The following is a 27,177-nucleotide window of genomic DNA, read 5'->3' on the forward strand; positions in this document are numbered from 1 at the left end:
CCAGGGAGCGGGAACCTTAATATGGCCTTAAAGTAAGAGAGCAATTTTTCCCGTCTCATGTCGAATCAAACAATTGATTTTCTGTCAGGTTCTCTCTTAAAAAAGACCCCTGAGTCTCGACCACAGTTGCAGCCATTTTCAATTTGCTGTGTTTCTTTTCGTCACCATTACTCTTAATAGGGGGCTGTTCATGGGTGAAAGACAACTTGATACAGTCGAGCAGCTATGGCAGTGACTCACTCATCTCTTCTGTGAGAATATTGCCTGTATGTCTGGGATGCAGACACACAGGCAACTCCTTTAACAACTTTGTGGGATCAGCATTTCTTCATCCAATCCTTACTCCACCTATTAAGAGCACAGTGACTAAAACTGACCCTGGGCCAGTTGTTATGGGATGCACATGTATTCAACACCACCACTCTGCCAGACATCTATGTGAGTCATTCAGCATCAGCCCCCCAAACCCCCTTCTGGGAAAGGCCATACACCTCAAGGCTCGGAATGATGATGTCACATGATGATGTCATTTCCTGTATCTAATGTATACCTAGAGGCCCACTAGGGCTGAATAAGTGGAATGACTCTTCAATGAGTCACCGTGACTCACTGGGAGCACAGTATTGTTGCACTCATTCAGCCCTCAAGGTTACAGTGTGCTAATAACAGTGTGTGTGGTGTGTGTGTAAAAGTATTCCTGCCCTATACTGATGAGTGTTACGTTCCCCAGTTTCTGTGTTGTGGTTTGTTAGGTGTGTGTTTCGGGATGGCTTCCTGAAATTCCCCCCAAGCAGCTGATTGGTCGACTCCATGGATAATTGGAGAGCTGACCCCGCCCCCTCGTCAGGATGCAGCTGTCTCCAATTACCAATGCCTTCTGAAGCTATATAAAAACCAGTGTTCTATTGTTCAGAAGAGAGATCATTGCTGAGAGAGAAGGTTGATGGCTGAGGGTCATTATGTTGGTTGTTGCTAACAGCGATGGTTATGGTCTGTGGTTGTTGCTGAGAGAGAGCTGATTTGATGTCCTGTCTTGGTTGTGGCTCAGAGACAGGTTTTGTTAAGTATTTTTGTAGCCGCTGATTTGAGGTATGTGTGTGCTAATAGAACTGTGTTTTTGATTCTTGAAATTGTTTAATTACATTTGGATATTTCTGTTTCATTTGTTCCCAGGGCGGGAAGGGGAAGGCACCTAGGGAGTGCTTAGGCAAGAGGCCCGCGGGCATACATATACCCGTAGTATATTCACTGTCTAGGCCCACTAGGAAAGACCTGGGCAGACCACCCCCTGTATTTTGGTTAGCGCACCAGGTGATGCTAAGTTAGGTAAGTAGTGGGTAGGCAGGTAAGGTAGGAGAGGGGGCTTTGATATTTACCTTGGTTCCGTCCAGCCCCTTTTCCCCCAAATTACTGTGTGACGGAATAAATTCCTTGTAAATGGTACAGTTCTGATGATGGGAATGCTGATGATGGCCTATCTCAGTGAGTTATTTAGGTCAGTGGTCCTCCCTCCATCAAGAACACATGATTTGATTCATCAACGGAGACCTTGAGTAGCTGAAATCTAGTGTTTGCGCTAGAATGTATAAAAGCTGCGGGTCGGTTCAGAAAACTCCCATTGTTACTGTATATCACTCACTCACAGACACACTGTCAACGGACGCATGTCAACGTCACAATGACAAACACAGACATGCACACTGACCTGTGAAGCGTCGCAGCAGCTTGGTGCAGGTCTCGGCCACTGTCTCGTCGTCGCAGCGCTCCATGAGCAGCGCCTCCTGGCCACAGATCCAGCCGCTCAGCATGTGGCCGTAGCGCTCGGGCGGGTACAGCACGTCAAATGAGCAGATCTTACGGTACCACAGCTCCTCGGGGTAGACCGGCTGCTCCAGCTGCGCCTCGTCCTCCCACACAAACTGGATGCTGTTGCACTCGGCGCTCCAGAAGGGATCGGAGAACTCCAGGAAAATCTTGTCAGTGGTGCTGATGCCGAGCTTCTCGATGGCGAGGACTTTGTCCTCGGGCAGCGAGGGTGAGAAGAGCGCCTCATGGCGGTTCTTGAGGACGCCGAGCGAGGCGGTTACGATCACGTGGTCGGCGGGGAGCGACTCGAGGTCCTCGCACTCTACGCTGATGGGGTACGCGTGACCAGGATTGGGGTTGGGCTCACCATGGCAACGTTGGTCGTCGTTATGGTCGCCGTCGTCGTGCCGATTGTTGTTGTCGCCGTGGGCGATCTCCTCCTGTTGCTGGGCGGAGTAGTTCCAGTGGACGCGGCGGACGGGTTTCCCCAGGCGCATCATGCGGGACGGAATGTCCTGCGCCAAGAGGTCCACGATCTTCATGAAGCCTCCCGGGATGACGTGGTGGGCCCCTGGGATCTCCGTCCACTCGCCGAACTCACTCAGCGAGACCTCGTCCATGCTGGGGGACGAGCTCTCACAACTCTCCACCTGAAGGACAACACACATACAAACAAACAAAGTCAGTTTGACTCAGATCAAATTGAGCTCCTTTATCAGCTGATCTCACAACTCTCCACCTCTTTCCAATCAATCAATCAACTCATCAATCAATCAGTCAAATGTATTTAAGCTCTTTTTAATAACCCAGCCTAGAAGCCCAGAGAGCAAGTAAGTAACGGAACAGTGGATGGAAGAAACCTAAAGAGGAACCAGACGATGGCTGTATCGTATAGAAACACAGACAAATAAGTCTGTTCAATTCTGGTCAAATGTATCTACTTTGTTTCAAGTGATCAACACTCATTTGAATCCAATGAGTTATTGGGTATAATTACAAGGAGCAAGGATCACCGATGGAGCAATAACATTACCACGCTAAATTAAGCTATTGCTAACATAAACAAGATAATGTAGTTGTACAACTGAATGCATTCAACTGAAATGTCTCTTCCGCATTTAAGGTGCGGGGGACTGCCATAATCGACAGTGCCCGGGGGTTAACTCACGCCATTTGCAGACACTGTATATAGACTTTCTTTTTTTTCTCCATCGTGTTATTGACTGTAAGCTTGTTTATTCTATGTGTAACTCTGTGTTGTGGTTGTGTCGCACTGCTTTGCTTTATCTTGGCCAGGTCGCAGTTGTAAATGAGAACTTGTTCTCAACTAGCTTACCTGGTTAAATAAAGGTGAAATAAAAAAATATATTTTAAAAAACTGCCTTGTTCAGGGGCAGAATGACAGATTTGTACCTTGTCAGGTCGGGGATTCGATCCAGCAACCTTTCGATTACTGGCCCAAAGCTGTAACCACTAGGCCACCTGCCGCCAATATTTACACTTGATTTCCTGACCTGCTGGTTCAGTTGAGTCATAAAGCATGCCATAAACTCTTGTATTGTGTGAGACTTGCGTGAGAGTGCAAGTCTAAACCTAGCAGGAGCATCACATGCGCTACTTCAGTCATTTATCTGCGTATAAAGAACTGGCTTGAACCAGAACTGTGCGCGAGGCCATAGAGGTGCACCAATCCTCTCCAGAGATGAGTGATTCAGAACACAGCACTGTCGACTTAATATGGAAAAATAGAAAGTAATGCCTTCCGCAACGACTTTTAAAACTGGTTTTCTTGGAACACATAGAGCAATCTTACATACCTAGAAGGAAACGTTATTTGATTTGCATAATGTTTGCGTAGTTAATGTATTCCAATCATTAACTAGAGCTCTAGCATCTTTTATAGTCTCTCAGAAGGACCCCCTCCCCCTTACACATTCACACACACACACCCATCTCTACCCACCTTCCACACACACACACACACACACACACACACACACACACACACACACACACCTTGAGGTACTGCTGGAGCATGGACAGCTTGAGTCTCTTGGTGCTTTCCGAGTCGTCGGGGTCCAGCGTGATCTTCTTGCGCACCACGTCCCTCGTGAACACCCCAACGCTGTTCTGGCTTTCAGCACACACAGGCTTCCCATTCTGGAAAAACTCCTGAGTCAGCTCGTATACCTGGGGAGGAGAGGAGAGGGGTAGAGCAGATGACAAGAGGGGAGAGAAATGTGAGTTTGACGGCCATGGTATAAGCAGTAATGAAATGTGCAGAGGGTCTGCATCCCAAATGGCACCATTTTCCCTTTATAGTGCACTACTTTTGACCATGGCAATTAGGGCACTGGTCAAAAGTAGTGCACTATATAGGGAATAGGGTGCCATTTGGGACGTAGCCAGGGTTTGACTGGGTACCAGTCTGTTTTCATTCTGGTTCTACACTGGACAACCCAGAGTTTCATTGGTATAGATAGGCAGTATTTTGCTACTACCTTATCCAACAGCCAAGCAATCCAAAATAGCATAGAGTGTTCCTGCTACTGTGGCTATAACAGAGTCTGAACATTCAGAATCTACTGGGGTGCTTCTAAAACTTTAAAGGGGTAATCTGTAAGGTGGTCACTTTGTTGTTGTTTGAATGCCAAATTTGCCCTCTAAAGGGTGCAGCCAGGTGAGAATGTATGACATCCTTTAACACCGTGGCATGGCTGCATGAGAGGGTGGAACTTAGTACATTATTCAACAACGGATTGTTTTACATTTTTCCACACTTTCTTCTGAGGCCTGTGACTTCTACAATACAGGATATATAGCAATGACAGAACTCTTTATCCAAAGCACACACCTCTTTTAGAAGGAACTGCCCACTCATTGTACAGGTCACACAGTGAAGGTTGGTAGCACTATTTCCATTGGTATTTACATGGAATTTACTAGGAAACTATGTTGTTTTAATTCAGAATTTCTGGTACTTAGTTACAACAATTTAACACAATTGGTAATGGCCTGGTACCAAATGGGGCCTGTTTTAAAAACAAACAAGTAATTCATCGATTATTACTGCGCACCATTTCACATATCATTTCTCAGTAAATACCTGGGATGACGCCAAATGGCACCCTATTCCCTATTTAGTGCACTGCTTTTGACCCATAGGGCTCTGGTCAAAAGCCCTACAGTATAGGCAATATGGTTCCATTTGGCATGTCTGTGCCGTCAAAAACGATGCAACCGTGAAGGTGTCTTATCTAATGAAGTGAGACGGTGAGCTGAACAAAGAGGGTGGAGGGAACTGGAGCTGAGCCGTTAGTCACGAGACTGGTGATTGCCCGGGGACCATTCCAAGGGAGTGCCGGGTTACAACAGGTAAACACCACTGGCACTGGGAAATAAGATCTATGGTAGGCAACCAGTAAAGTAGCCGAAAGGAGTCCGCCTATTCATTCAATAGCCTGGGGGTTTTCTGCCCATGTATGAGGGTGACGGGGGGTAGGCTACCACAGAATATCTTTGGTTGATACAGGACCAAACATATGTGACATGAGTCATGCCATGTCTTGAAGCCAAAGCCATCCACCTATTCCGTAGTCTGTGTGGGCGATGAGATTCTACCAAGGTATGAGAGTGTTGTAACCACAAAACTGTGTGCAATAATAATAATAATGATAGTGTTTTTCGAGGTCGCTTTTCAAGGACGCAAAGTCACGGTTGATACAGTATAAATACATATGTGTCATGTAGGGGGGTGAATGTTTAAATATATATATATACATACACAGTCGTGTCCAAAAGTTTTGAGAATGACACAAATATTAATTTCCACAATGTTTGCTGCTTCAGTGTCTTTAGATATTTTTGTCAGATGTTACTATGGAATACTGAAGTATAATTACAAGCATTTCATACGTGCCAAAGGCTTTTATTGACAATTACATGAAGTTGATGCAAAGAGTCAATATTTGCAGTGTTGATCCTTCTTTTTCAAGACCTCTGCAATCCGCCCTGGCATACTGTCAATTAACTTCTGGGCCACATCCTGACTGATGGCAGACCATTCTTGCATAATCAATACTTGGAGTTTGTCAGAATTTGTGGGGTTTTGTTTTGTCCACCCGCCTCTTGAGGTTGACCACAAGTTCTCAATGGGATTAAGGTGTGTTTGACCAGGTCTCTCTTGGAAAAGAGATATTATCTCAATGAGAAATAAACTGTATAAATAAAAGTTACATTTAAATTTAAAAAAGGTCTGGGGAGTTTCCTGGCCATGGACCCAAATTATCTATGTTTTGTTCCCCGAGCCACTTAGTTATCATTTTTGCCTTATGGCAAGGTGCTCCATCATGCTGGAAAAGGCATTGTTCGTCACCAAACTGTTCCTGGATGGTTGGGAGAAGTTGCTCTCGGAGGATGTGTTGGTACCATTCTTTATTCATGGCTGTGTTCTTAGGCAAAATTGTGAGTGAGCCCACTCCCTTGGCTGAGAAGCAACCCCACACATGAATGGTCTCAGAATGCTTTACTGTTGGCATGACACAGGACTGATGGTAGTGCTCACCTTGTCTTCTCAGGACAAGCTTTTTTCCGGATGCCCCAAACAATAGGAAAGGGGATTCATCAGAGAAAATGACTTTACCCTAGTCCTCAGCAGTCCAATCCCTATACCTTTTGCAGAATATCAGTCTGTCCCTGATGTTTTTCCTGGAGAGAAGTGGCTTCTTTGCTGCTCTTCTTGACACCAGGCCATCCTCCAAAAGTCTTCGCCTCACTGTGCGTGAGATGCACTCACACCTGCCTGCTGCCATTCCTGAGCAAGCTCTGTACTGGTGGTGCCCCGACCCCACAGCTGAATCAACTTTAGGAGACAGTCCTGGCGCTTGCTGGACTTTCTTGGGCACCCTGAAGCCTTCTTCACAACAATTGAACCGCTCTCCTTGAAGTTCTTGATGATCCGATAAATGGTTGATTTAGGTGCAATCTTACTGGCAGCAATATCCTTGCCTGTGAAGCCCTTTTTGTGCAAAGCAATGATGATGGCACGTGTTTCCTTGCAGGTAACCTGTAACAATCTTCGTTGGGAGAAAGAGAGGAGGACCAATGCGCACCGTGGTAAGTGTTCATGATGAATATTTAATGGATCAAACTGAACACTGAAATACAAAACAATAAAGTGAACGAACGAAAACCGAAACAGTTAAGTGTGGAACACACAGACACAGAAAATAACCACCCACAAAACACAATAGAAAACAGGCTCCCTAAACATGGTTCCCAATCAGAGACAACGACTAACACCTGCCTCTGATTGAGAACCATATCAGGCCAAATCAAAAACCCAACATAGAAAAACAAACATAGATAACCCACCCAACTCACGCCCTGACCATACTAAAACAAAGAAATAACAAAAGAACTAAGGTCAGAACGTGACATAGCCAAGGAAGAACAATGATTCCAAGCACCACCCTCCTTTTGAAGCTTCCAGTCTGTTATTCGAACTCAATCAACATGACAGAGTGATATCCAGCCTTGTCCTCGTCAACACTCACACCTGTGTTAATGAGAGAGTCACTGACATGATGTCAGCTGGTCCTTTTGTGGCAGGGCTGAAATGCAGTGGAAATGTTTTGGGGGGATTCAGTTCATTTGCATGGCAAAGAGGGACTTTGCAATTAATTGCAATTCATCTGATCACTCTTCATAACATTCTAGAGTATATGCAAATTGCCATCATACAAACTGAGGCAGCAGACTTTGTGAAAATTAATATTTGTGTCATTCTCAAAACTTTTGGCCACGACTGTACACACCTGTTCTGAAAGGCCCCAGAGTCTGCAACAAAATTAAGCAATGAGCACCACCAAGCAAACGGCACCATGAAGACCCAGGAGCTCTCCAAACAGGTCAGGGACAAAGTTGTGGAAAAGTAAAGATCAGGGTTGGGTTATAAAAACTATCAGAAATTTTGAACATCAAGGAGCACCAATAAATCCATTATTAAAAATGGAAAGAATATGGCACCCCAACAAACCTGCCAAGAGAGGGCCACCCACCAAAACTCATGGACCAGGCAAGGAGGGCATTAATCAGAGAGGCAACAAAGAGACCAAAGATAACCCTGAAGGAGCTGCAAAGCTCCACAGCGGAGATTGGAGAATCTGTCCATAGGACCACTTTAAGCCGTACACTGCACAGAGCTTGGCTTTACGGAAGAGTGGCAAGAAAAAAGCCATTGCTTATAGAACAAAATAAGCAAACACGTTTGGAGTTCGCCAAAAGGCATGTGGGAGATATATGGAAGAAGGTACTCTGGTCAGATGAGACTAAAATTGAGCTTTTTGGCCATCAAGGAAAATGCTATGTCTGGCGCAAACCCAACACCTCTCATCACCCCGAGAACACCATCCCACAGTGAAGCATAGTGGTGGCAGCATTGAAGGAACGATGGATATTTTTTTGTATTAGTTGTTGTTTGTTTCACAAGAAAAAATATTTTGCATCTTCAAAGTGGTAGGCATGTTGTGTAAATCAAATGATACAAACCCCCCAAAAAATCTATTTTAATTCCAGGTTGTAAGGCAACAAAATAGTAAAAATGTCAAGGGGGTGAATACTTTTGCAAACCACTGTATGTTAGTGTGTTATATAGACTTATTTAGGAAAAGTCAAGGAAGGAGGGGGGCATGACTTTAAAAAAATATATATTTATTAATGAGCAGTTCAAATGACTGTTTTAGCTGTCCCAGAGTGATGCTCACATTCTTTTTCCATGGAATCAGAATGTTTATGTTTACCATTGCTGCACTAAGTTACATTGTAACCACAAAGGTCATGTGATAATATGACATGATATTCAATTACATAACCTTATCATCTCGTCTTACCTCCCTGGTGGAACGTTGTTGCATACAAAGACCAGGCGTGTGTTCATTAGGCAGCAAACCGAAGAAAACACTGAAACAGGGAGGGCCAATCTGAAAACTACATTTTAAAATTCCTTCGCAAAACTTTAAAAGACATTTCCGTTGCGTGCCCTAATGAAAGCGACCCAGGATGCACCACACCTTTGTTGACAATATAAAATAGCCTCCGGTTGAAATGGGATCCTCAAGAAACACATTTTCAAAGACACATAATTGTAAAGCGATTTCTTGTCCATGAAACATTAGATCTAAACAGAGAGGATTTCTATGTACCTCAAATCCTGATGTGAAACAAAACAACCAAGTCAGCTTCGGAATGCTAATCCTACTGCTTAGTTAATTATGCTGCTTTCCAGGCAGAGGCACGGTGGCGATTAGTGCTTAGCGCAGATGTAATGATACATGGGAAGGGATAAGCGTTTCGTGCTGCTGTAATGATGCACGGTGGGGGTTAGCCTAATGCATAGCGTACCTCTGCTGTGTTGATGCTGCTGCTACACTGCAAAGTGATTGGCATCTTGGAAATTGATTATACAAGAGTTTACGACATAGAGGTATGCAGACTGACACACATGAAATCAGGATAAAAGCGTTGTTCACACTGTATGTTGCAGCTCCCTAATTATTACCAAAGATGGTTTAGTATGAAGATACACTACCGGTCAAAAGTTTTAGAACACCTACTCATTCAAGGGTTTTTCTTTATTTTTTACTATTTTCTACATTGTAGAATAATAGTGAAGACATCTAAACTACGAAATAACACATATGGAATCATGTAGTAACCAAAAAAAAGTGTTAAACAAATCAAATTATATTTTATATTTGAGATTCTTCAAAGTAGCCACCCTTTGCATTGATGACAGCTTTGCACACTCTTGGCATTCTCTCAACCAGCTTCACCAGGAATGCTTTTCCAACAGTCTTGAAAGAGTTCCCACATATGCTGAGCAGTTGTTGGCTCCTTTTCCTTCAATCCGCGGTCCAACTCATCCCAAACCATCTCAATTTGGTTCAGGTTGGGGGATTGTGGAGGCCAGGTCATCTGATGCAGCACTCCATCACTCACCTTCTTGGTAAAATAGCCCTTAAAGAGCCTGGAGGTGTGTTGGGTCATTGTCCTGTTGAAAAACAAATGAGTCCCACTAAGCCCAGACCAGATGGGATGTGGTAGCCATGCTGGTTAAGTGTGCCTTGAATCCTAAATAAATCACAGACAGTGTCACCAGCAAAGCACCCCGACACCATAACACCTCCTCCTCCATGCTTTATGGTGGGAAATACACATGCGGAGATCATCCGTTTACCCACACCCCGTCTCACAAAGACATGCCGGTTGGCACCAAAAATCTCAAATTTGGACTCCAGACCAAAGGACAAAATTCCACTGGTCTATTGTCCATTGCTAATGTTTCTTGGCCCAAGCAAATCTCTTCATCTTATTGGTGTCCTTTAGTAGTGGTTTCTTTGCAACAATTAGATCTTGAAGGCCTGATTCACACAGTCTCCTCTGAACCGTTGATGTTGAGATGTGTCTGTTACTTGAACTCTGTGAAGTATTTATTTGGGCTGCAATTTCTGAGGCTGGTAACTCTAATGAACTTATCCTCTGTAACAGAGGTAACTCTGGGTCTTCCATTCCTGTGGAGGTCCTCGTGAGAGCCAGTTTCATCATAGCGCTTGATGGTTTTTGCGACTGCACTTGAAGAAATCTTCAAAGTTCTTGACATTTTCAGGATTGACTGACCTTCATGTCTTAAAGTAATGATGGACTGTCGTCTCTCTTTGCTTATTTGAGCGGTTCTTGCCATAATATAGACTTGGTCTTTTACCAAATAGGGCTATCTTCTGTATACCCCTTTACTGTGTCACAACACAAATGATTGGCTCAAACGCATTAAGAAGGAAAGAAATTACAGAAATGTACTTTAAAGAAGGCACACCTGTTAATTGAAATGCATTCCAGGTGACTACCTCATGAAGCTGATTGAGAGAAAACCAAGAGTGTGCAAAGCGGTCATCAAGGCAAAGGGTGGCTATTTGAAGAATCTCAAATATACTACTTGATTCCATATGTGTTATGTCATAGTTTTGATGTCTTCACTATTATTCTACAATGTTGAAAATTGTAAAAAAGAAAGAAAAATCCTTGAATGAGTAGGTGTTCTAAAACTTTTGACCGGTAGTGTATGTAGAAACTGCTTCTCCAATAGAAATGTCATGGAGACTTTGGCTAGCTAAGCTCATGCGCAGAAACACGTTATCGGGTCTAACGGTCGTCTCGCGCCGAACTCTGCATGTGCAGGCCGTCAAATCAAAGGCACCCCTTAGACATGAAGTCGTTGTTGACGAAAATCAAATTGTGACAGTTTGTCACTTTCACCATGTTGGAGTAATAACATGTTCAGTTACTTATTGGCTCGAATCTAAGTTGTTCCTTCAGATTACAAGAAAATTAACAACTACGGAAGAATATTTTACTTTTTTTTAAACAATTTTCACAATTTCTCAGTAACTTCTCAAACCCCAAACCCTGGTCTGCCGAGTGCTTCGCAAGCGTTCTCGGACGTCTCGCAATGTTGCGCCTCTGGGTTTAGAAACTCTGTTATTACTGTGTAGTTATTCCTGTTCGTACAGTGTGTTCTTAAAGGAATGGGTGCTGCTGTGGAGAATGCTGTGTTATTAAGGTGGATAATAGAGAAAGTTCTTCTGTATTCAAGTGCCTTGAAATAGTTCCAGTTCCGTAAGCGTTGCGAACAATCCACCACAAGCTTGATACACCGCTTTCTGGCCCACCCTATGTGAATCCTATAAAAATTGACTCTGGTATGTGTGTTCTTTATTGGTAACTTTGCTGCTTGCAACACTTATGGAACATAACTATTGTGAGAATTACTCAGGGACATAGAGAAAGGGAAGTGTGTAGAAAGCGTCCCCCTTTCCTCTGCACAGTGTCTATTTACTCGGATCTGAAGGGTAGTGGGGGCAAGCCAATGTTGTGTGAATAACAACGCTCTGAAGTAGCTGAACAGGGCATGACACGCTTCACTGGACCACTGTAAACAGATTGTGTGTGTGTGCGCATGAGTTTCCCGGCACACCTGTACTATACACACCTGTACTATACACAACTGTGCATACGTGCCCCTGTGTATGTACAATATCTACATTCAGTCATGGGTGGCTCCCTGTGCACACATCAGTGGTAATCTGGACACACACAAACACACACCTCCCACACACCCCTCACCTCATTGTAGAGGTCACTGAACTCCTCGACCAGGTCCTTGGGGATCCTGGTACCACTGTTGGTCTGGTAGTGGGCCACGCCGTTCTTGGTGTACAGGCTGATGCGGCCCACGCTGCGCTCGCCGTCCGTGGTGTGCTCCAGCAGCCCGTTGTCCTCCGCCAGGTGGTACACCGGGTTCCCGTTAGCGCCATGGATCCAGGTGGCTCCGAGCTCCAAAGTCGTTTGTCCTGGAATAGATGGAGGAGGAGAAGATGAAGAAGAATGTAGTCCTCACTGTAGCTCAGTTGGCGCTTGCAATGCTAGGATAGTGGGTTCGATTCCCGGGACCATATATACAAAATGTAAGTTTTGGATAAAAGCATCTCCTAAATGGCATATAAATACGTAATACACTCAGTCTCTGTCCCAATATGAAGTAATGTTTTGGCCATGCAAGTAGTGAGGATATTGGGACAGGTTTAGGCTCCGGTCAAAAGTAGTGCAATATATAGGGAATAATGTGTCATATCAGATGCACCTCTGGGGTCACACTTACAAACGTTGTTTACCCACCCCAAGAACTTGATTGTTTGTGTCCGTTTATTTGGGAATAAGTGGAATGGAATGGAACTTGAATTCAATTAAATAAGCAGAGAAATGAGAACAGGAAGTTGTTTTAAGTGAATGGGCGTGAAAGGAACTACAGTTAGAGGGTGTCAACTCAATGAATGTGACTGCAGCCTACTGGACATTTTGAGGAGGCCACAACCGCCTACTCGAGAGATACTTGTTATTGAAAGGGCTTCATAGAGAATTAGGAATAGGGATAAATATGTGGGGTTTTTTTTATCTTGAATTGAAGCCATGTGTGGCAACGGGAGTAATCGAACTTGTTCAGCTCAAAGGGGATTCCGCAGGACTAACCGCACATCCATCCGAGAGACAAATTCCCCAATCGCATTTCACATTTTGAATTGAGAAAGCTTAATTGGGCTTTGCAAAGCACACATTCTGATCCAGTGTTATTTCGGGAAGGCTTTTAGCATTAGCACTGATAGCGTAGCCCCATGGAGAATAGACGGGGGCACCTTTTGACAGCTAGATGTGAGTGCGGGGGAAACAACCTGATGATTACACACTCACACAGACATGTCGAATGTCTCAGTGAGTGAGGTTCGGACCTTTCAGCTTACCGAAAATGTGAACTATTTAAGAAACAAAACACCCACAGAGTCATAACCCATGAAATTCCAGGGTCTGGTTTAGCGTCATTTCCTCCATGTATTGTTTCTTACTCGCGCTTCGTGTGTTTGTACTGCATGAAGTTCATAGCATCATTTCTTACCGTGCTGAATGCTTTGAACTCTCCCTCCGACGCGGTCTGACGCCTCTAGGACTGTGACATCCGTGAAGCCGCTTTCCAGGAGGCTCTTGGTAGCTGCGAGACCGGCCAAGCCCGCGCCGATCACTACTATTCGAGGCTGTCGACGAGTGCGTAGGTCTCTACTAAGGGGGTCATCAGTGCTGTCTGAAGATATTTCACAACTTTGCATGCCGTCCAAGCTCCTCTTCTAGGGGGTCTGAGGGTGAAACAGAAACAGAAACAGAGAAACAAGCCATTAGTTAACAACAAGGCGAGCCTTGTGTGGTCCAGCGGTCTAAAGCGCTGACTTTGGAACCCATACCGCCGCCAGCACGGGTTCAAATCCGACTCCTTGCTCTCTCATTCTTCCTCACTATCCTGTCTAATAAACATGAATGGAACTACACACAAAAAACAAAGCAAGTCAATTTCCCTCAGGCAAGATGAGGACAGAAAGTATCTTTACACACAGGGGGAGATTGCATCAGCATCAGGTACTCCATTGAGTACTCAGTTCAAAGTAAAGTCCTCTGTACACAGTACTGTACACAAACCCTCTTTCAGATCAAATACCCGTTATGACATCAAATCTATTCTGGAAATAGAATTTCATCGCGCTTTCCTAAGTATGCATACTTTGAGTGTGAAAGGGGAACGGGTTCATCGTGTTATTAAAACAGTCACTATTTCAAAGAGGTCTTGCTATTTTGTGGCCTAGTGTGGTCTAGCTGTCTAAGCCACTGTCTCTGGATAACATACCTATCCTTGTTAAAACACCTTACCGTTGCATGGCTAAGAAGTAGCTGTGCTGTGTAGTGGGGGCTTATTATATTTAAGCAATAATGCCCGAGGAGGTGTGGTACATGGCCAATATACCACGGCTAAGGGCTGTTCTTATGCACAACTGTCACGCCCTGACCACAGAGAGCCCTTGTTTCTCTATGGTGTAGTAGGTCAGGGCGTGACTTGGGGGTATTCTAGTTTATAATTTCTATGTTGTGTTCTAGTTTATATTTTCTATGTTGGTGTTGTGTATGATTCCCAATTAGAGGCAGCTGGTAATCGTTGTCTCTAATTGGGGATCATATTTAAGTAGCTATTTTCCCCACCTGTGTTTGTGGGATATTGTTTTGTGTTTGTGCATGTGCACCATGTAGTCACTTTTAGTTGTTCGTTTATTGGTATATTTTTGTTTTGCTGAAGTTTCACTTGGAAATAAATATGTGGAACTCAACATCCGCTGCGCCTGCGTTCTTACGACAACCGTGACAGAATATCCCACCAAACAAGAACCAAGCAGCGTGCAACGATGGGAAAAATAAGTTGGACCTGGGAAGAAATCATGGAAGGACAGGAGACCCTTCCCAGTCCGGTACGTCCTGTGCCTCCTCCTCGCACTCGCCCTGAAGTGCGTGTCACCAGTCCGGTGCCACCTGTGCCGGATCCACGCACCAGGCCTCCAGTGCGCCTCCCCAGCCCGGTACGTCCGGTGCCGGCTCCCCGCACCCGCCCTGAAGTGCGTGTCACCAGTCCGGTGCCACCTGTGCCGGCACCACGCACCAGGCCTCCGGTGCGCCTCCCCAGTCCGGTGCGTCCTGTGCCTGCTCCCCGCACTCGCCCTGAAGTGTGTGTCACCAGTCTGGTGCCACCTGTACCGGCTCCACGCACTAGGCCTCCAGTGCGCATTCACAGTCCAGAGCTTCCGGCGACGGTTCACAGTCCAGAACTTCCGGCGACGGTCCACAGTCCGGAACCTCCTGCGACTGTCCACAGTCCGGAACCTCCTGCGACTGTCCACAGTCCGGAACCTCCTGCGACGTTCCACAGTGCGGAACCTCCAGCAACGGTCCGGAACCTCCAGCGACGGTCCACGGTCCGGAACCTCCAGCGAGGGTCAACGGTCCTGAGAGTCCAGGCACGGCGTCCAGTCCCGCTCCAGGAGCCTTCCTCTGCGCCGGGGCCCGGTCCAGGCACGGTGTCCAGTCCCGCTCCAAGGCCGGAGCCTTCCTCTGCGCCGGTGCCCAGTCCAAGCATGGCGTTCAGTCCCGCTCCAAGGCCGGAGCCTTCCTCTGTGCCAGTACCCAGTTCAGGCACGGCGGCCAGTCCTGCTCCATGGCCGGAGCCTTCTACTGCGCCGGTGCCCAGTCCAGGCACGGCGTCCAACTCAGCTCCATGGCCGAAGTCCTCCTTTGCGCCGGTGCCCAGTCCAGGCACGGCGTCCAACCCAGCTCCATGGCCGGAGTCCTCCCTTGTGACGATGCCCAGTCCAGGCACGGCGTTCAGCCCGGCGTGATGGCAGGATCCGGGGTCTGGGCGGGGGCTACGACCTACACCGGAGCCGACACCGACACTACTCACCCCCCCTACCCTCCCCATTTGGTTTCAGGTTTTGCGGCCAGAGTCCGCACCTTTGGGGGGGGTACTGTCACGCCCTGACCATAGAGAGCCCTTGTTTCTCTATGGTGTAGTAGGTCAGGGCGTGACTAGGGGATATTCTAGTGTATAATTTCTATGTTGTGGTCTAGTTTATATTTTCTATGTTGGTGTTGTGTATGATTCCCAATTAGAGGCAGCTGGTAATCGTTGTCTCTAATTGGGGATCATATTTAAGTAGCTATTTTCTCCACCTGTGTTTGTGGGATATTGTTTTGTGTTTGTGCATGTGCACCACGTAGTCACGTTTAGTTGTTCGTTTATTGGTATATTTTTGTTTTGCTGAAGTTTCACTTGGAAATAAATATGTGGAACTCAACATCCGCTGCGCCTTGGTCCCGTTCTTACGACAACCGTGACAACAACGTAACGCGGAGTGCCTGGACAGAGCCCTTAGCCTTGGTATAATGGCCATACCACAAGCCCCCGAGGTGCCTTATTGCCTTTATAATAAACTGGTTACGTAATTATAGCAGTAAAAATAAATGTTTTGTCATACCCATTTTTTTACCTTTAACTAGGCAAGTCAGTTAAGAACAAATTCTTATTTACAATGACGGCTGTCAGCCAATCAGCATCCAGGGCTCGACCACTCAGTTTATAATAACATGTAGACAACTGTGTCTGAGGAAACAAATGCAAAAGGGAGCGTATTTAAAGCGCATCTCCCTGATCCCATTATACTAATCTAATGTAGTCTCAAAACAAAACACCAAGCAACACCAAATGAACGAGACTCATGCGGGTCCTTAATTGGCTGTTGTGGGGCGACGGCATCGTCAATTGTTGAGGTGAAAGACGCTTTATTTTATTCTTTTCTCACGGACTTCCTTCCACCACTCTCACTGGAGTAGCGTGTGTGTACGCAAGTGAGCTGAAGTGCTGTACCACGGGGGCCTTGCCAAATGGAAAATAGGCCCATTTGACAGAAAGCAGGCAGTGGAAGAAAGGACACAGGAGAAGAGAGAGAAAGAAAGAGGGGGAGACGGTAAGAAAAAAACAGGAAAAGCAAGAGAGACAAAAGAGAAAAAAGTACGTCTGTGTGTGAAAGATGAAGAGGGGATGGAAGGATCAAGGAGGAAAATGCATTAGGAAGCAGACTAAACAGAGCAGTAACGTGTTCCATTATCCTCATTTTTCAATTTTTTTCATCCCTGAGCGCACCCCCCCCACCCCTCCTCTTCCTCTGAGAGGTGAGACCATATGCTACCTCCAGTTCCTACATGTGACGCACTCCACTCCCCTCTCCCCCACAAAACCTCCCCGCTCTGTCACCACGGCAACGCTGCTGCACATGGCAATGCTGCGGTACCATACTGAGAAACCGTCTCGCGCACACAAGAAAAAGGCGGTTTCTCCCGAACCAGGGTCACGCGGTCAAACCGGTTCAGTGAATCCATTACCGTCTATTTAGAACTGCAGCTGCGTCTGGGGTATGCTGCTCATCTGAGCTTCCCGAAGGTTTGCTGTTTACTGTTTCAGACGACACCAAATTGGTACACAAAGTGCAAGAGGACGGAGCCAAAACAAACCAATTTGAGTACACTTACTACCACCCAGACCAAAATGTGGATTATAAACTGGGTGGTTTCAGCCCTGAATGCTGATTGGCTGAAAGACGTAGTATGTCAGACCGTATACAACGGGTATGACAACAAACAAAAAAATGTACTGCTCTAATTACGTTGGTAACCAGTTTATAATAGCAATAAGGCACGTCGGGTGTTTGTGGTATATTGCCAATATACCACGGCTAATGGCTTTATCCAGGCACTCCGCGTTGCCATGGTATAATGGCCATATACCACACCCCCTCGGTCCTTATTGCTTAATTATATCACTTAATTATATCACATGCTGTTTAGAGACTATGGGAACTAACTCTCTTCACACTATGTACCGTGGGAAAGATGTCTCTTCGAAACTGGTTTTAAACTAGTTGTGTTTCATAAGGCTCGAATACAGTACACAGTGGCTGTGTTTACACAGGCAGCCCAGTTCTGATCTGTTTTTCACTAATTGGTCTTTGACTAATCAGATCAGCTCTGAAAATGATCTGCTGAAAAAGATCTGATGGGATTGGTGAAAAGACCAATTAGTGGAAAAAAGATCAGAATCGGGCTGCCTGTGTAAACGCAGCCTAGATAGCTCAGGAAAGTTAGACACCAACATTTCAGGCACCAACTGAAAATGCTGTACAGACTATGGGAACTAATATAGTTCACAGTATATTGCAGAAAGGTTAGATACATTTCAAGCACAAACAGCAGTGATTGCAACACTTGAAGTTCAGAACCTTCTTCCCAGCTGTGTTCACCTTTGACCTCACAGCTGTCTGCATCACAAGACTAAGAGTGTTGAGTAGTGGGAAATTATAATAGTAGCGGGCTGAGAAGGAAGCAAAACATGTCTGGACAAGTCCTAGCTGGCTAGACCGTTCAATGAGTCTGAATAGGGTTTCATTTGGGATGTTTCCTCTTTCTGCATCCGTTTCATAGCCCTCAATGGTCAAAAGTAGTACAAATCTCTGTCTGCATCTATTTCTTCACATTCATTTGTCGGTGATGCCTTGACTGGAATGTTCACACGATCCTGAAAAGTGCTAATCATACCTCAATAAACTATCAACAGAGTTGTGGTATTCGTCACAGATGCCGAACGTCTAATATTTAAAAAAACATAATCCTGTGAAATGACTTATTATTTCAGAATGGATTCCCATTTGAAATAGCAATGACGGTTTGTACGTATATAGACCATGTTTATTGCCTGATTTTATCCAGCGAACAGGACCAGCGTTGTGGACAGAATACCGAGGCCAGGGACCTAGTCATACACAGTGGTACACTAACAAGGCCACTACACAGTCTCCAAATTAATAAGATTCTAGGAACAGAAGAATAGCCTTGTGGCCTTGAGGCATAGAACTGAGCAGCAAGGGGAGAAAACCCTCATCAGCAAGAATAGAGTGGCTACACACACATACTGTAACATCCCTCTGTTTGAGCAGGCAAAACTAGCTAGCTAAGTAAGTGAATCTCTCTCTCCCCCTCTCTCCTTACCTCTCTCTACCCTCCCTCCCCCCTACCCTCCCTTTCCATTTTGGAATAAATTAATTGTCTTTCTCTCTCTTTGAGTCAACTACTCACCACATTGTATGCACTGCAGTGCTAGCTAGATGTAGCTTATGCTTTCAGTAGTAGATTCATTATTTGATCCTTTGATTGGGTGGACATGTCAGAACATGCTGCAAGAGCTCTGATAGGTTGGAGGACGTCCTCCCCGGAAGTTGTCATAAATACTGTTTAAGTCTATTGGAGAGGGTGAAAACCATGAGCCTCCTAGGTTTTGTATTGAAGGTAATGTACCCAGAGGAGGACAGAAGCTAGCTGTCCTCCGGCTACACCATGGTGCTACCCTACAGAGTGCTGTTGAGCCTACTATAGACCTTCATTGCAAAACAGTTTTTTAATAAATTACTTGGTGACGTGTATATGTTTAGTTTAGTTTTATCTAAAAAGGATAACGTTTTAAATGTTTCACTATTTTTATTTTATGAATTCACTGAGGAGGATGGTCCTCCCTTCCTCCTCTGAGAAGCCTCCACTGGTGCATACACACAATCAATCTCTCACACACACACACACACACACACACACACACACACACACACACACACACACACACACACACACACACACACACACACACACACACACACACACAGCAATAATACTCCCGATAATGACGATCCTAATTATGACAACATTCATACATTTTTGGGGGCTAATAGGCATCCCCGGGTCACCTCACAACTGAAACGATGGTGGAGTTAAGAGTCGGCTGACTAAGTGCCTGCGGGCTGAGGAACAATTCAAATGTATTTTTACTGCTCATGATTTGGTATTTTTCAATCCTTCCTTCTGTCACATATTAACCTATTAATTGTGTGTTATATTAATAATAATTTATGGGTTTTATACAGAGCTTTAGAGGTGAAATGTTAACACACACCAACACACACACTTATGCTTTTCTCATTTGTGGTGCAGCTTGTTTCATGGACCAAAAGGGAAAAAAACGAAAGTTGTTTTAATGTAATTGAATTGAGAGGTAATGGGGGATGAATTGGACCTCTTGCTAAGTTCAGGCAGACACATGTAAGATAAGCCACGAGCACACTGAGCATCCGTGAGGATACACAGCGGGGTGTGATGTCAGCACATCCTTTTTGTAGGTCACCGAGACATTTCCTGTTGAAGGACCCACAGTGGAGCTCGCTCAAGGAGCCCATGGGGCCCACAGCAGAGCAGCACCACAGTTACAGGCCGATAAAGTAAAGGCGTCCCAGCCGAAACAGTTCGGAAGAGTTTGTATCTTTTTTGTTATTAGTGTTCCAAGGCAGAGTCCTCAATCTGTGTTAGGGATGCTTCTCATCAAGTGGAAATCCAGGGAAAAAGATAAAGCAAACACGTTTCCCTTTGTTCCTTCCCCATCCCCACAACACAAGGTGACACATCTAAACTGGAAAAATACCCCTTCTCATCCGTAAGACCACAGTCACTCTATGGAGGCATCTAGCCTACCGGTTAAGAGTGTTGGGCCAGCACCCCGCACCTCTCTGAGTCAGAGGTTGGGTTAAATATGGAAGACACATTTCGGTTGAACGCATTCAGTGTGCAACTGGCTAGGTATCCCCTTTCCCAGAGGCTAGAAGGGCCTGTAACTATGTAATACATGTGGCACAGAGGGTTCCAAATAGTGCACTACTTAGGGCCCTGGTCAAAAGTTGTGCAGTGTATTGGAAATTGGGTGCCATTTGGGACAAACTGTTAGTGGGCCCTGGATTCCTTCAGGGATTCTGAAGGAAGACGGCCTTCCTTTCTGATTGTAATAACAGAAAAGCCTGCTCGTGATACATGCTTCTCCAAAGCTTTAATCCTGCATCCACATTTACTTGTGAAGCAATATGGGATTTGTATGCAAGCACTACTATAAATCACTGGGTAAAATGACATAATACGCACATTCAGCCTTACTTTCTGAATCACAGGAGTAAAAAGGTATTGAATGTCCCAGGATGGTGTATTTAGTGTATTGCATATACAGTAAAGCTGCCTAGTACTATTACAGTAATACTATGGTTTTACTACAAAACAGCAATAAGATTTGCAGAGAAAGGATCACAGAATTGGGCTGCTGTTTCCCAGGTCACATACACTCTCTGTCACACACACGTGTGCATGTACACACACACACACACCTCTCTCTCCCTGGACCAAGACATAGAGCCACTGTGATTCCATTATCCCTGGCTGGTTAACGCACTCGCCACATGTCACCACTCCTCTCTCCCCAGTCATGCCACAGCATGCAGATTAACGGGGGCTGGACCCGGGATGGGGAACTCTACAGCGTGTGACCTAGAAACGAGCAACCTAGCCTACATTTGACTGACATTGCTTGAGGTTGCTCTTTCCAGGGGCAGGCCAGGGCATAAAAAAGGACTGTAAGGTTAAAAAGAAGTCTGCCTGTTATTTATTGAGTTGTAAGGCCACCCCCTCTCATTTCCTTCCAAATACCGGCCTTCCTAAAACACACACACACCCTTCCTCCATCCAACTCCTCACCGTCTGCACTTCCATCCACTCCACAGCTGCTTTCATGCCATATCCGACAACCCTGGAACATCTCTGGTCTGGATCAAACCCCTAGTGCGCACTGCAGTGCTTGCTAGTGTGGCAACATGACGTCTCGCTTCCTCAAGACCGCAAACATCAAAAAGGACAGGAGCGCTCTAGCCTTGGGGGCCCGGGCCCTGTGCCAGACAGGCCCCAGAAATTCCACACCTCTCTCCAAGCTCCGGTGTTCCAGAGCTGGGATGCTAGGGCTAGGGGAGGGCCTCTGGCTGGCAGTGCTAGAACTGATGCTTGGGTGTCATCCATCCTGGAGCTGTATAAACATGAGTCCGGGGCCCCTAGGACTAGAGTGGTAATGCCAAAGGTAAGCCGCAGTTAAAATGGTACTGCCAGCAAGGGGAACAGGTTGGAATGCGGTCAGGTGGTGCACAATGAACAGTAGTGCCTTTTGAAAAGGTTGAAAACAAAGAGCGATGATTATGAATGGTGAAGATATGTGGATACCCCCTGACAGCATTGAGTCCAGACAGATCATATTCTTTACTTTACGTAACGATAAACCTTGACTTATTTTGTAGAACAAGGGTATTACACCTTCAGGCAATGTGCATATGCTTGTAATTATTCATGCATAAACTAGTGGAATTTCGCAAGAACAGCTGTAATGATTTTTTTCCATCAATTTTCTTATTCATTGGGTTACAGATAAGGGACTGAATCAATTACAATAACATCGCAAAACAAGTTAATTGAATAAAATTATATTCCATCCCATTCATATCCTATTCATATAATATGAAATTAAGAGAGGGATGAATGAATACAGGCAAGATAGAGACGGAAAGAGGGAGAAAATGTAATTGAGGTTCTCAAGTTTATTTTGCTGACCACAGAGAAAGTAGCGTTGAGTTCCAGACAGGCTACGCACGGCTGTGTGTATCTCATCCTCTGCCACGTAATAGTCAAAGTAGCAACACAGACCACCAGACCACAGTTTGAAACAAAGAACGACTAGTTCTTCTTCTGTGAGATATCCTGATTCACTGAAACCATTCAATGGGGAGAAATATCTAGTCAAAACGGAATAGAAAATACAACAGAATACACATTTTACACAGAATTAAACTTAGGCTATTACAATAATGTTTTGAACATCCAACAGCATAATTTTACAAAGCGAGGTAAACAATCGAATGAGGATCATTTGCTTTATATTTTATTGCTTACCTATTTTTTGTAGCCTAATACGGCACATAATTCAACACTAGGCATAAATACACTTGCCTACAACAAGTACACACCGTACCCTACTGTGACAGCTGCAGCTCAGCTGTTTACTTCTTTGCTATCCACAATGTTGATGAATATTATAACCAAGACTGGACTGCGACGAATGGCGTTTTACATGTTTTACCTTCTAGGAAACAAGCTTGATTTCAGGAGGCGCTCATTACCTGACTCCGTTAGTCTTCAGTTTTAAACGTGAGAATTCTCCTCTTCTCCTTTGTGTTTTTCCTCGTACCCGGCTCCGCTTTGTATTTATATGTGCCTTGAAACCAGAAGCAGCCAGTTCCCTGTTGCCGCCGCCTCCCCGCTTAAAGGAGCAGTACAATCAAAAACGTGATATACCCAATATTTCCACGATATGAGATCGAAATAACATTCTGAAATTGGGGAAATTATGAAAATGCACTTTTAGTTTAAGAGCTTTTGGAGAGAAAAAAACGCCTAGAATTTCAGTCTGTTCATGTGGGATGGAGTTTTGGTTCTTACTATTCGGGATCCTTGGGACTTCGCTTCCCCAATGGTTACTGTAAGGGATAAGATTAGGGTTGGGTAAGGGTTATGGTTAAGGTATGGGTTAAGGTTAAGGTTAGGGTACGGATGTCCCAAGGATTCAGAATAGCACTGATCATGTTTTTTTTTTGCCTACACCATGACATCACAATCTGATTATTCTGACCAATCGCCAGTCATCTGTTATTTGCATAATATGTATCCTCTTACTTTGAAGTTGTATGCGGGTATGCTCTAGTCTAGACAGTCTAGACAATCCTGTCCACCAATCAGGGCTGTGTATGTTAATATATTTGCAACTGTATTTTACATTTTTGTTTGTTTAACATTTCTTTAACTAGGCGAGTCAGTTAAGAACAAATTCTTATTTACAATGACGGCCTAGGAACAGTGGGTTATCTGCCTTGTTCAGGGGCAGAACGACAGACTTTTACCTGGTCAGCTCGGGGATGCAATCTAGCAACCTTTCGGGTTACTGGCTCACCCCAAAACAACCACACGATCAGACTGAGCATTTCAACAGCAATTGAAATATATTTGGAGTTATTTTTCATTCAAATAAACACACACAGTGATTTATTAGACATACAGTGATGATTTAAAAAATCGAATAAAAAAAGACTGCATTGGGGCTTAATTAATATGAGCAACCCTGACTTGTCCATAGAAGACCAGCCCAACCAGCACTGCCTGAGGTGATTGCCCATAATGGCTAACCGAGAAAGGATCATTTGTAGACACCACAAACTGTAAATGTATATTGGCCAACAGCGGAGCTATTCATGTGTCAGACTCTAGGAAAAAGTGTTCGAGAGAAAATGACAAAAAAGACAGGAGAAATTATAGTTTTATAGAAGGACGACAGTAAATTAACCGTGCAGGTGATGGTTTTACGATGTGAAGATGCTCAACTGAAGTGTGTCACTCAAACAGCAAGGGCTGGAGTTCCAAGATTCTAAACGTCCCTAAAATTACCCGTTTTTAAATCCCGGTTGGAAGAATCCTGGAATAAGGAAGGAATCAAATCAAAATCAAATCACATTTTATTAGTCGCATACAGATATTTGCAGATGTTGGCGCAGCGAAATGCTTGTGTTTCTAGCTCCAACAGTGCAGTTATACCTAGCATTACGAAACAACACAAAAATCCCCCCCCATTTTTTTTTTTAAGGACACCTCTTTTCTTGACATAGACTGACCAGGTGAATCTAGGTGAAAGCTAGGATTCCTTATTAATGTTAAATCCACTTCAATCAGTGTAGACGAAGGGAATGAGATAGGTTAAAGAAAGATTGTTATGCCTTGGGGGGTGCAACACAATATTAGGAAGGTGTTCCTAATGTTTGGTATACTCAGTGTATATATACCTGCCAGTTTATTAGGAACTGGGTCGGACCCCCCTTTGTCTCCAGAAAAGCCTGAATTCGACAAATAATTTCTGTATGAACCTCGCTTTGTGCATGGGGTCATTGTCATGCTGAAAATGGAAAGGACATTCCCCAAACTGTTACCACAAAGTTGGAAGCACAGAATCGTCTAGAAAGTCATTGTATATTGTAATGTTAAGATTTCCCTTCACTGGAACTAAGGGGCCTAGCCCGAACCATGAAAAACAGCCCCAGACCATTATTCCTCCTCCACCAAAATGTATTTAACTAGGCAAGTCAGTTAAGAAAAGATTCCTATTTACAATGACGGCCTAGGAGTTAACTGCTTGTTCAGGGGCAGAACGACAGATTTTTACCTTGTCAGCTCATGGATTTGATCTAGCAACCTTTCGGTTACTGGCCCAATGCACCAGTAATGCGCTGGCCCAATGCGCTAATGTTGTTGCTCATAGATGTTTCCACTTCACAAAAACAGCACTTACAGTTGACCAGGGAAGCTCTAGCAAGGCAGAAATTTGACGAACTGACTTGTTGGAAAAGTAATATCCTATGACGGTGCCTGGTTGAAAGTCACTGAGCTCTTTAGTACGGGCCATTCTACTGCCACTGTTTGTCTATGGAGATTGCATGGCTGTCTGCTCGATTTTATACACCTGTCAGCAACGTGTGTAGCTGAAATAGACAAATCCACTAATTTGAAGGCGGGTCCACATACTTTTGGCCATGTCGAGTTTATATACAGTTGAAGTCAGAAGTTTACATGCACTTAGGTTGGAGTCATTAAAACTCATTTTTCAACCACTCCACAAATTTCTTGATAACAAACTATAGTTTTGGCAAGTCGGTTAGGACATCTACCTTGTGCATGACACAAGTAATTTTTCCAACAATTGTTTACAGACAGATTATTTCACTTATCATTCACTGTATCACAATTTCAGTGGGTCAGAAGTTTACATACACTAAGTTGATTGTGCCTTAAACAGCTTGGAAAATTCCAGAAGATTATGTCATGGCTTTAGAAGCTTCTGATAGGCGAATTGACAATAGTTGAGTCAATTGGAGGTGTACCTGTGGATGTATTTCAAGGCCTACCTTCAAACTGAGTGCCTCTCTGCTTGACATCATGGTAAAACCAAAAGAAATCAACCAAGACCTCAGGTCTCAAAATTGTCTGGTTCATCCTTGGGAGCAATTTCGAAACGCCTGAAGGTACCACATTCATCTGTACAAACAATAGAAAGTAAGTATAAACACCATGGGACCACGCATACCGCTCAGGAAGGAGAGGCATTCTGTCTCCTAAAGATTAATGTACTTTGGTGCGAAAAGTGCAAATCAATCCCAGAAAAACAGCAAAGGACCTTGTGAAGATACTGGAGGAAACAGGAACAAAAGTATCTATAGCCACAGTAAAACGAGTCCTATATCGACATAACCTGAAAGGCCGCTCAGCAAGGAAGAAGCCACTGCTCCAAAACCGCCATAAAAAAGCCAGACTACGGTTTGCAACTGCACATGGGGACAAAGATCACACTTTTTGGAGAAATGTCCTCTGGTCTGATGAAACAAAAATAGAACTGTTTGGCCATAACAACCATCGTTATGTTTGGAGGAAAAAGGGTGATGTTTGCAAGCCGAAGAACACCATCCCAACCGTGAAGCACGGGGGTGGCAGCATCATGTTGTGGGGGTGCTTTGCTGCAGGAATGACTGGTGTACTTCACAAAATAGATGGCATCATGAGGAAGGAAAATTATGTGGATATATTGAAGAAACATCTCCAGACATCAGTCAGGAAGTTAAAGTTTGGTCGCAACTGAGTCTTCCAAATGGACAATGACCCCAAGCATACTTCCAAAGTTGTGGCAAAATGGCTTAAGGACAACAAAGTCAAGGTATTGGAGTGGCCATCACAAAGCCCTGACCTCAATCCTACAGAGAATTTGTGGGCAGAACTGAAAAAGTGTGTGCGAGCAAGGAGGCCTACAAACCTGACTCAGTTACACCAGCTCTGTCAGGAGGAATGGGCCAAAATTCACCCAACTTATTGTGGGAAGCTTGTGGAAGGCTACCCGAAACGTTTGACCCAAGTTAAGAAATTTAAAGGCAATGCTACCAAATACTAATTGAGTGATCACATGACCCACTGGGAATGTGATCAAATAAATAAAAGCTGAAATAAATAATTCGCTCTACTATTCTTCTGACATTTCACATTCTTAAAATAAAGTGGTGATCCTATTTGACCTAAGACAGGGAATTTTAACTAGGATTAAATGTCAGGAATTGTGAAAAACTGGGTTTAAATGTATTTGGCTAAGGTGTATGTAAACTTCCGACTTCAACTGTATATATATGTAATGGTGTGTATAGTCAGTATGGACAGTATATGAATAGAACCATTTTGTATAGCAGTAGTTACAGTCAAGTCAGTTCAAGTTAAGTCACGATCCAAGCTGTATCACAACTGGTCGTGACTGGGAGTCCCATAGGGGGGCGCTCAATTGGCCCAGCGTCGTCCGGGTTTGGCCGGTGTAGGCCGTCATTGTAAAATAAGAATTTGTTCTTAGCTGACTTGCCTAGTTAAATA

At 44.5% G+C, this 27,177-nt stretch overlaps 1 protein-coding gene across 1 annotated transcript in view; it reads right to left on the reverse strand.

Moving 5' to 3' along the window:
* Window positions 1-22,967, reverse strand: part of LOC139578911 (spermine oxidase-like) — a 29,207-nt gene extending 6,240 nt beyond the window's left edge. The window contains exons 1-5 of the mRNA XM_071407046.1: window positions 22,854-22,967; window positions 13,310-13,544; window positions 11,986-12,212; window positions 3,823-3,996; window positions 1,706-2,456 (exon numbers count right to left, since the gene is read on the reverse strand). Coding sequence (XP_071263147.1) covers window positions 1,706-2,456; window positions 3,823-3,996; window positions 11,986-12,212; window positions 13,310-13,517 — 1,360 coding nt within the window. The 5' untranslated portion in view covers window positions 13,518-13,544; window positions 22,854-22,967. The remainder of the gene's footprint in view (window positions 1-1,705; window positions 2,457-3,822; window positions 3,997-11,985; window positions 12,213-13,309; window positions 13,545-22,853) is intronic.
* Window positions 22,968-27,177: the final 4,210 nt, after the last annotated feature.

Source organism: Salvelinus alpinus, chromosome 6 (genome assembly GCF_045679555.1).
Source record: "Salvelinus alpinus chromosome 6, SLU_Salpinus.1, whole genome shotgun sequence".
Lineage (NCBI taxonomy): Eukaryota > Metazoa > Chordata > Actinopteri > Salmoniformes > Salmonidae > Salvelinus > Salvelinus alpinus.